The sequence below is a fragment of the Syngnathus floridae genome, chromosome 1 (genome assembly GCF_059516105.1).
Source record: "Syngnathus floridae isolate MCC-2025c chromosome 1, RoL_Sflo_1.0, whole genome shotgun sequence".
NCBI lineage: Eukaryota > Metazoa > Chordata > Actinopteri > Syngnathiformes > Syngnathidae > Syngnathus > Syngnathus floridae.
Genome location: NC_142413.1, coordinates 9,612,189 through 9,628,300, shown reverse-complemented (window position 1 = coordinate 9,628,300; position 16,112 = coordinate 9,612,189). Strand labels below are relative to the sequence as shown.

General features: G+C 41.2%; 1 protein-coding gene and 1 long non-coding RNA gene across 3 annotated transcripts in view; one reads left to right on the top strand and one right to left on the bottom strand.

The window, feature by feature from the left end:
- Window positions 1-712: 712 nt before the first annotated feature.
- LOC148403971 (uncharacterized) overlaps window positions 713-16,112 on the bottom strand; it is a 31,836-nt gene continuing 16,436 nt past the window's right edge. Inside the window, exons 3-7 of the long non-coding RNA XR_015860423.1 lie at window positions 14,323-14,493; window positions 14,112-14,200; window positions 13,510-13,631; window positions 1,922-2,047; window positions 713-1,850 (exon numbers count right to left, since the gene is read on the bottom strand). This is a non-coding gene — a long non-coding RNA (uncharacterized LOC148403971). The remainder of the gene's footprint in view (window positions 1,851-1,921; window positions 2,048-13,509; window positions 13,632-14,111; window positions 14,201-14,322; window positions 14,494-16,112) is intronic.
- The window catches only part of pdgfc (platelet derived growth factor c), a 28,315-nt gene continuing 14,882 nt past the window's right edge, over window positions 2,680-16,112 (top strand). Inside the window, exons 1-2 of one of the 2 annotated variants that reach the window (XM_088385021.1) lie at window positions 2,680-3,233; window positions 13,540-13,647. In XM_088385021.1, the coding sequence (XP_088241147.1) occupies window positions 3,119-3,233; window positions 13,540-13,647 (223 nt within the window). In that variant the 5' untranslated portion in view covers window positions 2,680-3,118. The remainder of the gene's footprint in view (window positions 3,234-13,539; window positions 13,648-16,112) is intronic. The other variant, XM_088385081.1, reaches the window with a different exon arrangement.

The window sequence follows — 16,112 nt, the reverse complement described above, 5'->3', positions numbered from 1 at the left end:
AATTATATATGCAAATAGAGATATTGCACAAATTGCATATAAAATAAATCAATTCACTTGAGACTTCTAAAGAGCTTAATCATGAAAAATTACACATTCTAGGAAAAATATTTCAATTATTACAAGACTTTTGATCATGTAATGTAAATGATCAGTCGGTCTCATTAAAGAATAGAGTGGATCATATTTAATCCTCTGGCCATATTTTGCACACCCACTGATATAGCTAGATAATATATTTATTTAACTCCTATTTGAAAATAATCATTCAATATTTCTTGGACACATCGTCATCAATTACATCAGTTAGCTGTATGACTTTAGTGATTTTGTTTTTATCAGATTTCTCATGTCAAACTGAAGACAATTTTCTCAAGAGAGAATTGGCAATCTCTTAAAGGAGCATTTGTTTCACAATTTTATATGCAAAAATACGTCAATTTTCCATCACGTCACCTTCAAGATGTTCTTTAAAAATGAATAGGATACTCTCGGAGAAGCACGCTGATCCCTGAATGTTTAAAGACCAATGGTTTAAATTAGTGGCTGCCAGAAGGGCCGCAATGACTATTGATTTGCTCCTTGGCCTCAGCAGCATCACGCCATCAATCAATTGAGTTCCTGCTGTAACCAAAGAAGAAGAAAGTCAGAAACTCTGAATCCCTGAAAGTTTGAACACAATATGACACAAACCATAAACGATTATCTAGGTCAATAATTCATAAATCAATCAATAATAAATCACAATGTTTTTTAGAAACAGACAACACATTTGAAGTAATACCGTGCAACCACAATATATTTTCACTTCACTGCCCCCTGCATCCCTCAACCCAAGTACAGAACAACTCAAGATGCTGACTTGAGTCTTTTGTACTTCCAGATGCTCACAAGAGCAACAGACTGTTTCAGTGGCAATTGACATCGACCTGCATGTGCTGATCTCTTCCTTTCATTATTGATTGTTCACTCTTGCATTCTGCTCACTTGACTTGTACTGCGCACACCAGGATGGAATCTTAGGTATTTTTTTCACTAGTGATATTAAGAAACTCCTATGTGAAGGTGTAAGTATCAGCAGTTCACCTTCACTGCAATCCAGGGTTATATGATTGATGGTTTAATTTACAATATTGAATGAAAAGGACACTGAAGATGCCAACAGTACACAACGATCACACTCACGTTACCAGACACTTTTTAACTTTACAATGATGTTTAGCTTTTTCCTTGTTTTTTTTTCTGATGTTGCAGCACAAAAACATTCGCATTTCTTTTTCTAATAACAAATTCAGTAACTGCAAAATTAGAACTTTTTTTAAACATTCTCTCATCTTTAATTGTTTTTTTTTTAATAAAAAATAAACAACACAGCTACCGCTTGGTTACCATTTCACTACTCTGAGGACAACGCTGCCACGTGTGTGTTTAGTTTGATGGGACGTGTCTCCCTCTTGTATACATTCCCATCAAAGTCTTCCCTCTCTGACCGTACATGACCCTTCAACAAAAGAAAAGTTGGGCCTTGTTTCTAATTTGCTGTGTTTATTATACGTCTTTGCATCAAAGCCCAAATGTGTCTCAGCCGGACCACCGTGAAAGCGCCAATCAAACGAGACAAAATAGTCCAGCAGACCAAACCTGAAGCACTGCACGAATGCATGTGTGTGTGCATGCGTGTGTGCGTGCGTGTGTGTGGGGAGACTGTGCGAGAGCGATGGGGGATTCCACAATGTTGAAGTGCTGACATGGGTCGTGGGCCTTTGCACGGCTGGAATGTAATCCTGTGCTGTAGACAAAGGACTCAGCAGCCGCTAGTAGAAGAAGAAGCAGAAGAAGAAGAATCACACCTAAGGACAATTTAGAGTGCTTAATTCACCTTCCATTCATGTACTTGGAATGCGCGAGGAAACCGGAGTACCTAGACAAAACCCACGCAGGCACGAGGCAAACATGCAAACTCCACACAGGAAGGCCAGCCTGGAATCGATCCAAGAGTGCTACACTGTGAGGCAGTACCAGTCAATCCCCGTGTTGCCCAAGATGCCTTTAATAAAAAAATTAAAATAAAAAGTCTTTCTGTGCAGTCATTTACATTTCATCTCCAATCATGTGTCTAAACAAAAAGTCTGAAATCGGAACCTCTACCAGTGGCTCTTGTTCAAAGTCAAAGTCAAAGTCAGCTTTATTGTCAATTTCTCCACATGCCAAAGACACACAAAGAAACCGAAATTTCGTTCCCCCCTATCCCACGGTGACAAGACATGGCTCACAACAGACAAACAGTAAACAAGTATAACAAGGATGTTGTTGATAGGATGATTCACGATTTATTTGGACTATGAAAGATCAACATGAAGTCATTAACAGGCAAATATTTATGGGATAGAGAATCAACTCATGTCAATAAGGATACATATTTTTCTATTGCAACGATGAAACAAACAGGAAATATCTACTATTTAGCTTAAAATGTTTTAACCTGAACTCAACTTTCATATTTATCTGGCTTTGTCATTTTCACTATGCTGAAAATATGCACGTGGGTTCTGCCTCCTATTTCTTCCATGCTTGCGTGCAGCACTGCAATGGTTAACATGTCCGGGGAGTTCCCTCCCTCCCTCCCTCCTTCCTTTCTCCTTCCTCCTCCTCCTTCCCGGCTCAAACTTTTTTTCTGTCCGGCACCTGTTGAGCGGCCAGTCTCTCACACAAACCGAGAAAGCGCAGAAGAACCACTTTTATGGAATACAGCACAACTCCAACCCGAGGGGAAGATGACGTCTTTTCACGCACACTTTTAAGACAGAACACCTCTTTGATCCCTGGATTATTTTATTAATCATTGTAGTTATTTTTTTCAAAACATGTTTACCCTTTTTTGATCACTTTGCCTTCTGTTTGTTTTTTTGAATCATTTCTTTTTAAACTATTTTTTATTACTATATATATTGACATTTTGGGCAAAGTTTTTCACATTCCTCCAGGCGAATTGATGGTGAAGATTATGCGGATACTAGCGCGCGTCCGAGCGCCGAAGCAGCACCGGTGCCCCTGCTGATCCCCGAGTCCCCCCAGTCCCCCGGAAGCCTCTGCCACACCACCACTCCAACTCATCCAAATGATCCCTCCATCATTCCTCATCCTTCTCGCGTGGCTTCTGCAACCAAGTGGCTCAGAGGCTCAGTCAAGTCATGTCAGCAAATTTCACCCTCCAGGCGGCAAGGAGCAGAACGGTCAGTTTGCATCTCTTTGCTTCCTCTTCCCTGCACATACAAATGTTCATTCTTTCTGGGCATATGGCCAGTTTCAGTTTTTTTTTCAAATGCACATCTTGTTTGAGTTTGCGTGCAATGAATGGGTGCGTTTCATTCACTTCAAACAAGGCAGGATATGGAAATTACCTTTTAAAGTTTACCCTGAAAATTCCATGTCAACCCCCCCACGCTCCCCTGGAAGCATACAATTACTAAACCGTCTATGTACAACCTCTGATTAGGAAGTGAGTCTGGGTCTTTTTTGTCCATAGAGTGCGATGCATTTAACCGTGTCATCCAAGTGGGACAATTGGGTTTCACAGATTATCAAGGTAACCAAATTGTTCTTTCTGTAAGGTTGGTAATTTGCTGACTGGCTTTTGGGTTGATTAGTTGGCTTGATGGCTGGGAAGTGACTGGTGCATAGCTGTCTGACTGGTTGACAAGCTAGTTGGCTGGTAAGTTTGGGGTTTTGTGGGGTTGATGGTTTGGTTGGTTTGTGGCTGGCTGCGTGTTTGGTTTGATGGTTTGTTGGTGGTTGTATTTGCAGGCCTCTTGTTTGCACCCAATCTGTAATGCACATTAATGCCACTCATAGGAGTCGGGTGAAAGAGTATCTGTAAAATTGGGTGTTTAGGGTCAGGTTGGACTGAACTCCCTCCATGTCTTGTTCATTGCCTTGTCCAAACATCTTATTATTCACCAGAAGGCCAAGTGGCTGCTCTGTTATGTTTAGCAGGCGTTGATGGAGGGACAGTGTTGCTAAGCAGTTGCTTATACAATAGCACTTTCTATTGAGGAATGATGGGAGGCTTTTTTTAAGATCACACACTGAAAAGGGAAATTTTACGCACAGCAGTGATAAACTTCCTTCGTCTCAGTGGCTGATGATTATATTACTATAACAAGCACTGCACATGGTGTGTTGGTCTGAGCGCAGCATGGTTTGGCTATAACGTTTCACACTTAATAAAATGAAACAACTTGAAAGGATGTCCACAGCTGCAACTAAAAACAAAAAAAAAACAGTTTCGGCCCCAAACACCAGAGCTAACAGCGACCCTAAGTGAACTCGTCTGTGGTCTGATGGCAGTTTAGTTGCAATTCTGATGTAACAGTTTTCCATTTTACTCGCCACACACCATAAGAGCCGCGTCCAACATCGTATTTTAATTTGATTTAAAACTTGGCCATCCAAACAGCAGTCCAGCTGCCTGGCTCGGTTTAATGATAGCCATGAGTTAAAACGATGGCTGGACTGTGATCTTTGAGATTGGACAGAGGCATCTCCACATGGAAATGTAGACATTAAAGGATAGGATGTCTCAGGATTATATTTAGTGTTGAATTTTTCGACACTGGAGGATTTGTTTGTAGATGACAAGCGTGACAACCCTTACCGTTAACTCTAACCCTAAAACCTTACCGTAATTCCCAAACACCTAACTCTAACCCATACCCAATCCCCAACTCTTACCACTGAGCCTCTAATTTAACCATAAATCAAATCCCAATCCTCCAATTCTAACCCTACCCTTAATTGTAATATAAACCCAATAACCCTCATAGCAAAAGATATTATAAGATTTGGAATGAGATGTTGAAATACAACAATGGAGAAAGGATTCGTTTATAGATGATGCTAATTGCTAACCTTAACCGCCCTAACCCTAAATCGGGAGAAGTCGGTCAACCGTCCGCAAACCCCCATATGTCCAGTATGGAAATGATCAGCGTTCTTTATAAATGTCCGGGACCAACTCTCTGACCCTCAAAGTCTTTTGTGAAAACAAAACTATGTCGATATTTGATGTCATTTGGTAGATACTGTAGGCAAGTAAACTAGCTTTCCAATAGGTTTGTAGTGTTTTTTTTCAAAGTAGGTCGGTCATTAATTTTGCCCTTGGTACCTTTAATCCCTTTTGTAATACTCTGATTTACTCTTCCATGGCATGTAAAAGCAAAACATTCACAAACAATACCCACGGACTACTTCTTCTATTGGTAGATTATTCATAGATTAGGGTAGTCTTCAGATCCCACATGGGAGTTAAGTGTTCCCAGTTAACGTTCCCCTTACAAGGCCAAGTTTCTCCGTGCCCGAGCCCACCCGTAAGCACCGTCCCCCCTGGCCCTGATCTTATTAGTAACAAACCCCTGCCGGAGATGTGGATTACCTCCATAAATACTCCGTCGTTTCCCCCCCTTGAGCACTGCTGGGAGGAAGGTATGCGTGCGCTGAACCTGACCCGCCAGTGATCACAGAGGCCGCTGTTCCGCTCCAGATTACCAGATTAAAATGGGAGAGCGACAGGCAGCGGGTGAACGGGGTCACCCACAAGCCTTACGGCGAGGTGGTGGGGTGGGGTGGTGGGGGGTCTTCATATAGAAGGGTGGGGTTAAAGATAAAGAGGCATATTGTGCATTCATTAGCGTACCATGGGGACAAATACATGCTTTTAGTAGAATGTGAAATGTGCTGGTCGGGAGCACGCTTTGAGACATGAGTATATAGTGACATTTTGTGAAGGGGGGGGTCGCGCGGGCACACATCAGGGGTCCCGGGATTTCCAGATGTAAATGCCGTGATTGGATATTGGCGCGCGTCCAAGTCCTGGGTGGCCGGGGAAAGTGGGATTGAGACATCAGAGCCAAAGAGGACCTGTTTTAGGGAATATCTGGTACCAGTTGAGTAAATGCCACGCTCTAAATACACGCTCCAAGGCTCATCGTTTAGCCTAAGTCTCGTAGGATGCAGTAAGTGCAGTTAGGCATAGTCGTAAATGAGTGATTCTCCATTTGAGACCCGATAGATAAATTGATGGGTACATACTAGGTTGGTAAATTGGATAAATACTTTATTCAGGCACCTTAATAGGTTGATGCCTATGTAGGTACTGTTGGTAATTTAATTGGAGAGAGACCTACCTCAAGCAGGATTCTGATTGAAAGGATTCTGATTTATCAATAGAAACAATATCCTCCAATCTCAAAAGGTTCATATGGACACAGGTCTGAGTGTGTTCTCTGTCTAGCGTCCCCCGGGCGTGACGGCAGAGGGTGGCTCTGGCGGAGTTTTGTTTGCCTGGGGGGCCTGTTGCTTGTCATTTTGGCACCACGCTCTTCAAGTGCAACACTTACCGCTTCACTTTCAAATGAAATTTTGATTGCACAAAAGGGTACCGCTAAGATAGGACGTGGTAATCAGAGGCTGAGCCACACTGTTTGTTTACAGAGCCGATGTGTGACTAGAACAGTCTGGATAACCTTACCCTGGCCTAAAAACTTATATAAACTTTAAAAATGTAAACTCTTTCTCTCGTTTAAAACCTTCACATTGTCTTGAAACCTTACTCAGAAATCATAATTTGGTCTTGAAACCCTAACCCTTGAATACCTAATCTGAAACCATAAACCTGCCTTTGATACATAATCTAAAAATTAACCTAATTTGAACTCTGTGCCTAAATTCGTAACCCAAACCCAGGCTTGATACCTGAATTTAGAAACCCCAACCTTGGCTGGAAACCCTAAACCTAAAGCCCTAATGCTGTCTTGAAACCGTATTGTGATATCTTAACCCTGTCATGAAATCCTTCCCTGAAACCATGGATACCCACATTTAAAACCCTTAACCCAGGCTTGAAAGAACTCTGACACCCCAACCCTTTTTGAAAGGTAAATTGAAACCCTATATTGTTTAAAACCTTAACCCTGACTCTAACCCTTGTTTGAAATCATAAACCCGAACTCAAACCCTAACACTTTCCACAAAATGGATAATTTCGACGACGGCAACACCGCTGGGAGAAACTACCTGAACATCTTTCAGAGCCATCCTGCCCTACCTACCAGACTACAGAGAGTGCAGAATGCGCTGACTCAGCAGAGCATTTATATAAATAGCCTGCAGGCAGGGCGGCTGTCGGTGAGGAAAGTGCCACTTGGGCCAAAACAATAAGCAGGATAAATGATGTCATGAAATAATACAGTATGCGGCACCTCCTTTTCGATGCCACTTATCGCTCGAGCCCGGGCACTGATGTAGTTGTGCTGCCTCATTTCCGCTGCCCTTGACTGGGAACAATAACATCGCACTACAGATAAACACACTGTACTTGGCAAAGACATGGTGGCAATATCCCGTCCTCGGGAAATACTGGAGCTTCTGTTTGTGGGTTCTCTCTATGAAAGAGACTGATGCTGATGCCACAGATGCTGTTTTTTTTTTGGGGGGGGGGGGGGGGGGTGTCAGCGGTTGGTGGTAGGGGCAAATCTAAACCATTTGATCATCGTTCCCTATTGAAATCCATACAAATGCCGTTAATCTGTTCCAGTGTCCCCCAAACCAACAGAATGTGTTTCATGATGTTGTATTTTATACAAAAAAATAGCAGCAAAACAATTTAACAGAATGTAAAAAAAAATTAAACATTTAGCACATCATAAATTATTTATTGTGGCTCCTAATCTTGTGCGCAACTTGGCCATCCGGGAGTAGTATTAAACTGTCATGTAAAAACAAACGACTGTGTATCCGTTTTTGGAGCGGATTAAGAAATCATACCTGTGGGGTTTGCAAAATTGTCTGTTGACGTGTTGCCACACTGTTTACACATCGGTCTATTAAAGGGTTAAAACACACTTGAATACAAATGAGTTCTTCACTGTCAAAACCTAAATCTAAAATTGAGCATAGACATGTGAGCCTCCCAGCAGTCAGTCAGGCCTGCTTGTCAGAGCACATAGCTGTCAATCACCACATGCTTGCGTGGCTTCCTCGTTTCTTCATCTTTGTTTTTGCTCGTCGTCCTGACCTGTTCCCGAGCGGTAATTTGCCGCTTTTATCCACTAATTTCACTCTCTAAAGCTCGCCTGTTTTTATAGCATCTTGCATAACATATCGACGACGCACATGTAAAAAGCTTCCGTTGACCATTTTAAGGGTACATGAGCAGGAAACGGTGGTGGTTGCAAAAGACACGAAGACGAGTTAACCTTAAATGATAAGATATTATGACTGATGAAATAAAGACTTTACAGGAATGTTTGTACATTCAATCATATTAATTACAATATGTGAAAGAGCTTATTTTAATCGAATGGTTCTAGCCTGGCATTTGTTTTCAATTTGCTCGGTCCAAATATCGTCTGGCATTAATTTGGTCCTGGCAAGGCTCTAGCATGGTAGTCAGGCTCTAACCTGGTACTACTTTGTCTGTTTCTAAAATGGTAGTAGTCTGTTTCAAAGTAAAGTAGGCCTCATTTGAAAAGTAGTCTGGTTCTAATCTGATAGTAGTCTGTTAGGGTTAGGGTTAGGGTTTGTTTTGCAGTAGCCTCATTTGGTAAGTGCTTCAAACTAGTGTTGCTTATGTTTCGAGTGTTGAATTTGTATGGTGCCAAATTGTACCAAGTTTGTTTCTAGTCCTGTATGAGCCTGGTAGTAGTGTGTTGTTAGTGGTTCATGCCTGGTTAGACACCTGGAACAGGTCTCCATGAATTTTAATTCTGGTTCTATAGCCTGATTATATAAGTTGCTTCAAAGGTAATTTATGAGCATATGATTGATTTAATTTTTTTTCCCGTGAGCATGTCACGTCACGTTTTGAGTTACAAAGCCTCCTTTGTTGCATCACGCGGGTGGTTTTGACGGGTCGCCAGAGCTTTCACCGAGACCGAGACCTCGCTCCTCGGAATTCCACCCGCACTTCCTCGTCCGGGAGTTGACCTTGGCCGGCGTCTCCGGAGGGCATCTCGTCACCTCGGTGGGAACCCTGAAGAATCCCGCAGTTGTGTCCTCTGTTGCCCTGAGGCACGAACTAGACTAAACAGATAGCTGCAGTCCAGCTATTGAAACATACCAATGCCAGGGGAAATCCTTGAATTCATGCAATTCCCATAACAAAGATTCTCAAGGGTTCTATGAACAAGTATAGAGATGAAGTTGCAGTTGTAGTAAACTTTTGGTCTGGTTGTTGTACTCCTGAAGCCAAATCTTAGTATTCCTATATTAATGACTCACAAACAAAATGTCCTAATTGCCAATCTAACAATGATGAAATGTATACGTACATAAGACTACCCTCCAAGGTTAAATATAAATATTTGCTATACTAAATGTATATTTTTTTGTAAAACCTTTTCACCTTTTCATTTTATACTGTATGCAGTGTTCATGTATTTTTCTATAAATGTATTTATTTTTTATTGTGCTTATTTATTTTTATTTTCATTTTATTTACAATATTTTTTAATTTTCATTTTGAACACACTAACTGAAATTTATTTAGATTTGTACTCAGGTATTGTTTAATTGATTTTTTTAATATAAACATATAGATCACATTTGAATTTGATTGATATGATTGCATTTATTTCTATTTGTAATTTTGTTGATCTTTGTGTTTCCATATTTGCATTTTTTTATATGAATATTATTTCACTGTATTGGAGAATATTTGTGATCACAAACTGTTTAATTATTAATTTTATGATATGATATTTGATATCATATTTTGTATTTATTCATTTTTTAATGTGTGGATTTTTTTAAATTGCTTTGATTCATGTCACATGTATGTTTCCTAAATACTTCATGACATTTTGTGATAATCCAGTAATTATGTGAATTTATTTTCAGAAAAAGGTATTGGAACACTTCCTTTGAATACTGGATTGACGTTTAGTCTCACATACTGATACTTGATTTAGACCTTATAACCAACACAAAAAAAAAAAAAAGCCAAAGAGCAGTCTCACGGGTGACAATTAAGCAATTGTGAAGCTGAAAGAAGATTCCTCAGCTTCGTTGTGCAAAAGCTCCTTAATGTGTGCGACGACACTAAACGGATGAGGAACATTCCACGCTTACGGGAGCGCTGTCTTTACACTGGCTAATTTTAGCATGCGCTGCCACGCGTGAACAGCTGCATACATTTGACACCTCGGGGCAGATGTGAGAGGAATCTTCATATTTCAACGACATCACAATCGAGATGTGTTGGACTAAAGACTCACTTTGAAGAAATAACAGGTTTCTAGTGTAGAACTTGTCCATTCAATTGAAGCTTTGTTGTAAGATTCAGTTTTGAACATACGATACTGTCATAAAAAAACATAAATCATCAACAAGCCTGACTTGATAAATGACAAAAGCATATCATTTCGGGTTCTGGGGCAGAAGAGGACTTCTATCCTCAATCAGATAGTACTGGATTAAGCCAACTAGGACCAGACTTGAAACAGAGCCGAACAAGGCTTGAGGCAGACTGCAACCAGGCTAGTTTAAGACTTGTGCCAGCTGACAACAACGAAACTAGTACCAGACTACTACAGGAATGAACAAGGGTAAAAGCAGACGCAGACTACACTAGTGCCAGAATAGGACCAGGTTAGATCCAGGTTATTACGAGACTAGACCCAGGCTAGTTACCAGACCCAAAATAAGTTCAGCTCATACTAGTACCACACTGTACCCAGGCAAGCATCTGGCTCGTGCCAGGCTGGACCCAGGCTAGTATCAGGCTGGACCTTACTAGTTTGACACTTGTGCCAGGCCTGCGACAGGTTTGTACTGGACAGGTGTGAGGTTTGTACCAGACTTGGGCTGGGCCAGAGCCAGGCATGACCCAAGATAGTATTTGTACAAGTCAAGAGAAGCAAGTTTGAGACCAGTACCAGTCAAAAACCAGAGTAGAATCAAACGCTACAAGTCTAGTTTAAGACTACTACAAACTAGCGCAAGGCTAGCACTAGACTATTTATAAAACCAGTACCGGATTCAAACTAGATTAGAACTAGGATATTATTAGAATAGATCTAACCAAGTACAAGTTTAGGAACTAGACTGGCAGAGACAAAGTAAGCCCAAATAAGCACCAGACTAAAACCAGCCTAGAAAGAGGCAAGATGTAATTAGGGTCTAATTATCCTTCACTGTTACTCTACCATTCGACTAAACAGCCTCCTTACTGTTGCAAGAACAGTCTCCTCTCAAAAATAAATATCGGTCTTCTTTCTCCTCCATTGTTGATTATTTTTGCATGTTCCATTCCAATGTTAGCTTACCCTCTAACTATGACCTTAGACTTTTTACTCCACTTTCCTGCAGCATGCCCACAGTCAACATTGGGATAAATTAGACTGTGCAGTCTCAAAAAGACCATTTAAAAAGCTTTTTAGATACAAAATCAAACAATGCACCTGTCCCAGTAGTGGATGATGTCACCCGACACATGGCGAGTAGCGATACACGCCACCACGCCGCAGTAACCCGATCATACTCGCTATTTAAAGAATGTAAGGCTTTCCCAAAGTTGTTTTCACGGAAGGATAGATATGCTTCATGACTTGGGAACCCTCCAACCCCCCCAAACCCATGGACAGGGGTATCCATTACCACGACCCACATTAGCTGGTGTGTGCGTGTCGTCTCATCTGGAGGTGCGGCAGTCTGCTTTTAATCAAATCTAACATCAGTTTTGTATGAAAGTGAGACCCCTGCAAATGTAGCAGATGGTTTTGTACTAAAGAGGTTGTTTGACAAATCCGTGTGGGAAAGAGGTTGTGGAAATGGTTTGAAAAAGGGCTAGTGGGAGGTGATTGCATGAAGTTTTAGTAGGTTCCCACATAAGTGCCTTGCAAACAACTTCTTAGTGAGGGTTAGCCATTGCCTCCACTTGACCAACCTGCAATCTCCTCTCAAATCGACTCTCCTTGTTTCCTTGTGTGGTAAAACTGCCGTAAATATAAAAAAGAACGCGTCTCCTTTTTCACTGATTTCCCACGTTATCAATGACTGACATTTACTTACTGGAAGGATTTCTTCACGCCGCATCACTCAAGCGTGTTTCTCAATGATGCAGAGGAAATATGATTAAGGTGTGTCACATTCGACAAAGTCAGTCATGTGTCAAACATACGAACAAGTTCAAAAGTGATTGGATATTGCAAATATGTGATTCTAGGATACCAGACATGCTTTTGACTGGAAATAATCGACCAACTCTGAAGTATAAATTAGATGTGAACAAGACAATCTGGCAATCAGATTGGCCAATAAATAATGTCTCCAGATTGATAATACCACAATATAATGATGAGGAATATGTAGGATTTATGGAGCAAAACTCAATTAGTTTCAGGCTAACAAGGAACATCTTTGCCTCGTTTCCACCGGGAATTGATTGATCACTACTAAATGCATCACAAAACAAGTGCTGCTTCATATGTATGCTAAAGAGCTCAGCTAGTGGCAAGTTGAAGGTGCTTCTATTTATTTTTTTTACACGGTGAGGTACTGTGTGTAACCGTACCAATCAAGCAAGATAAAAGCTATGCGATTGTATTTTATAAAAAAAAATGCTATGCTGCTGTTTGCTCATTAACCAATATGCAAATACAATATGATATGACAATCTTAGCACATTCATTACATTCATAAAGGATGCTTGTCTTTAAAAGCCTAGATTCAGGAGCCTTTGGAATGTTCTCGGCCCTAGAACATTCCAAAGGCTCCTGCAGTAATTATCAAAAGGCTAATAATAATAATAATAAGTGGCTCATTATGATAAAGGTAATAATGTAATTCATATCAGATGCAAATGTCCCTCAGCAGTTAATTACAAGCGTTTACGTTCATTTATGAATAAAGCTTTGAGATTCAAATAGATTCAAATCTCACAGAAGCTTTTAGTGTACAAGTGAGGTTAATCACAGTCTATTGCTTCGGGCCTCTGTTGAAACAGGGAGGGCTTAAACACACCGCAAGTTGAAGGCGCGCTTCATAATACCGGATGGTCTAATACATTTGTTGATCGCTGCAGTTTGACAGCCTAGATTTTCTAAATACTTAGTCCACAAAGTCAAGTCAAGTCAAGTTTATTTGTATAGCCCTAAATCACAAAGAGTCTCAAAGGGCTTCACACAGCCAAAAATTGACAATTATTCTCAAAGCATCCCCTGATCATAAGCTCCCAAAAGGGCAAGGAAAAACTCAAAAAAACCCTGCCAGGGGAAAATGAGAAACCTTGAGAAGGGACCACAGATGGAAGGATCCCCCTTTCAGGATCACCAGGTTGTAATGGATGCAGAGAGGGCACAAGTAATACATAATATGAAAATCAATGAAAAAATGGATGTCGGAGGTGCAATACACAAACACAATATTATATATATGTACATATATATAAAACAATATAATATATACAATACAATATATACAATTTCGCCGAATAAGAAGCACATCAACAGTTACCTTAATGTATCCATTTTCATCCATATTCAGGGGACCGCCATTTTGGCCAATACCGTCCTCTGCTGTTGACTGACATTGACGTGACAACTGCTCTCAGGCTCGCGTTGCGAATGTCACGTGACCTAAACCAGAAAACAGGTGAGCCTTTTACTAAAGGTGCTGGATGCTCTATCGATGGTGGTGGTCTAACGTCCATGCTAACCCTAACCCTAACCCTAACCCAAAAGCTAATCACGTAAAGTATGCTTCAATTTGAAATTTTTCAGAGGCAACTGAATTTGAAAGCTTCCGCATGAAAGCACTTCAAGATGCTTCCTAACGACAGATGTCGTAGTAGCCTACGTTTATCAAGCATTGCTAAACGAGTTTCCAAGGCACAAGGTATCGGGGAGCTGCTTTCTCAGAGTTCACTAAAATTGAAATGGTTTGCATTAAAGCATTTTTATGGTGTGAATGCTTTCTTGGTGGTGGTGATCTAAAGCACTGTAAAGACACTTTGCTTTTAATGTGTTTCCTTTTACAAAGTTACTGAAACTGAAAGTACGCATTAAAGTGTCTCCTGCTGTCTTTATGACTATTACATTCGCTCGGCACTAACGTACAATAAATGTTGGCGGCGGCCACGGCGATCGCGAGTGGGAACACGTTAGGCGTCCTCCTGACAAAATCCATCAGCAACAAGACACGACGCCTCCAACCATGTTGAAAAAAAAAAAATCAAAGAATTTGAATAGCGGGTAAAGAAAAGTTGCCGTCAACAGGTGTGTGTTTTGGCTAAGAGAGGCACAAAGTGAAAGATGGACTTTGGCAAACCTCGTCAACGCCGTCTCATTAGCTGGCGCGGCTCCCGCCAAATGTCTTCATTAGAGGCAGCTGCAAGGGGGAGGTGGAGGAGGAAGAAGAGTTGCATGATGAGGACGACGGGGCCTTAACACCTTCTCCACGCTCATTTGCTAGCCTGTTAGGCAGCACTTCTCACGGCATCTTTACATGACAAAAGAATAAGAAATGAAATATTTGCTGGATACCAGGTCGCTTAGATGTTCCACCAACAGGAAATGAAGAGACTACAAGTCACGCACTGCCCCCGTCCTGTTGCGTGAAGGGCAGTTGTCGTTGTCTGGCAAATATTTCATACAGACATGGAATGATTATGGGATGTGTCACTGTTTGGAAATTCCTTCCTGCCTCCCAGGCCTAAGGTTGCCCACCAGGCATTGTAGAAGTTTTTGCATGTTTCTGTGCTTGTGTAAAGTGGCCTGCAATCATGCTTTCAGCACAACTTGCCTCTGTTCAGTGTCCTAATGGCTGTCTCTGGTTGTGGCCGTTTCCAGTCCGGCCAAGCCACAAATCCGCCGGCTAAAAATTTCTCCTGTCGCGCAGACTTCAAGGCGGCCCGATTGGCAGCTGTGTCCAGCTAAAAGCACAATGTTGTACTCCAAGGCCACCTCCAAGGCTTTAGCTTCTCTCAAAAAGAAATCCTTTTAGGATTACATGGCTGAATCCAAGACAAGACTTTTTTAACCAAGTTGTTGTGATGCCTAAACATTTTTTACATAGGTGTCATGTTTTGCGATGTTGACTCATTCATAGACAACGTACTGACGCTGGATTTCGTCCTGCTATAAATTGAATATTTGATCTCATTTTAGCGTGAACCTAATGAGCAATTAAAAAGTGGTCTTTTAAAAGTGCAATCTTCTGACAGAAATCAAAAGTTAATTCCATGTCTTCATCCAGTCACACACAGAATTCCAGCTGACATTCAATCTACCCGTGGCCGGATGCCACACAACAAGTGTTGGCACTAATGAGAGCCTCGCACAAATCACTTAGGGGTGCGGTGCTTTTGCAACTTGAGCAGTAGAAGGAGGGAGAAGGCCTGCGGTGGGGACTTTCAGGCCGCCGGGGACCGGTCGGAGCCCGGTGGGGGGTGGGGAAGGCCCATATTGCTGTGTGTGTGCGTGTGTGTGTGTGCGTGTGTGTGTGTGTGTGTTGTCGCTATTAACATGGTGCAGCTGTGGCACTTATGCAAGCATTTATTGGACGTGTGTTCATTAGAGCCTTAAATAAAATTAATTTCTTCCAACAACATTGCAACTGTACACTATAGAAAGGCTGTAAAAAATAATAGTGTACATGTGCAGCATTGGTGTCGAATAGATATTGATTGAAACCAAAGTGGTAAACTTCCTGTGACTTTTCAGGTATGCATTATAGACTTTTTTGTGGGTCTAACCATAATAGATATGTTGAAAAAATATTTCTGTTGCAAGTGGAAATAGCTTTGTTTGTTTATTTAGCACAGATGGCCAAAATGCCTGCTTCAAATCAAAATAGACACCTTTCTACATCTTTCTCAGAATGGTCTCAGAATGGATTTCAGAAACTTTTTGTAGGTCTACTCATGATTGACCTGCCTACCAAATTTCATGTTTGTGTGTGAAACTGACTTTGGGGGCTATATTATTTTTCAATTTGCACAAAATACCTTTGAAACGGGCACTTAAGATCTAAATTGAAACCTTCCTGTGTCCTATCTGGGATTTTTGGGGTGAGATCTACTCTAGGTGGAAAATTGATGTTGCTAATCCAATTCAAGT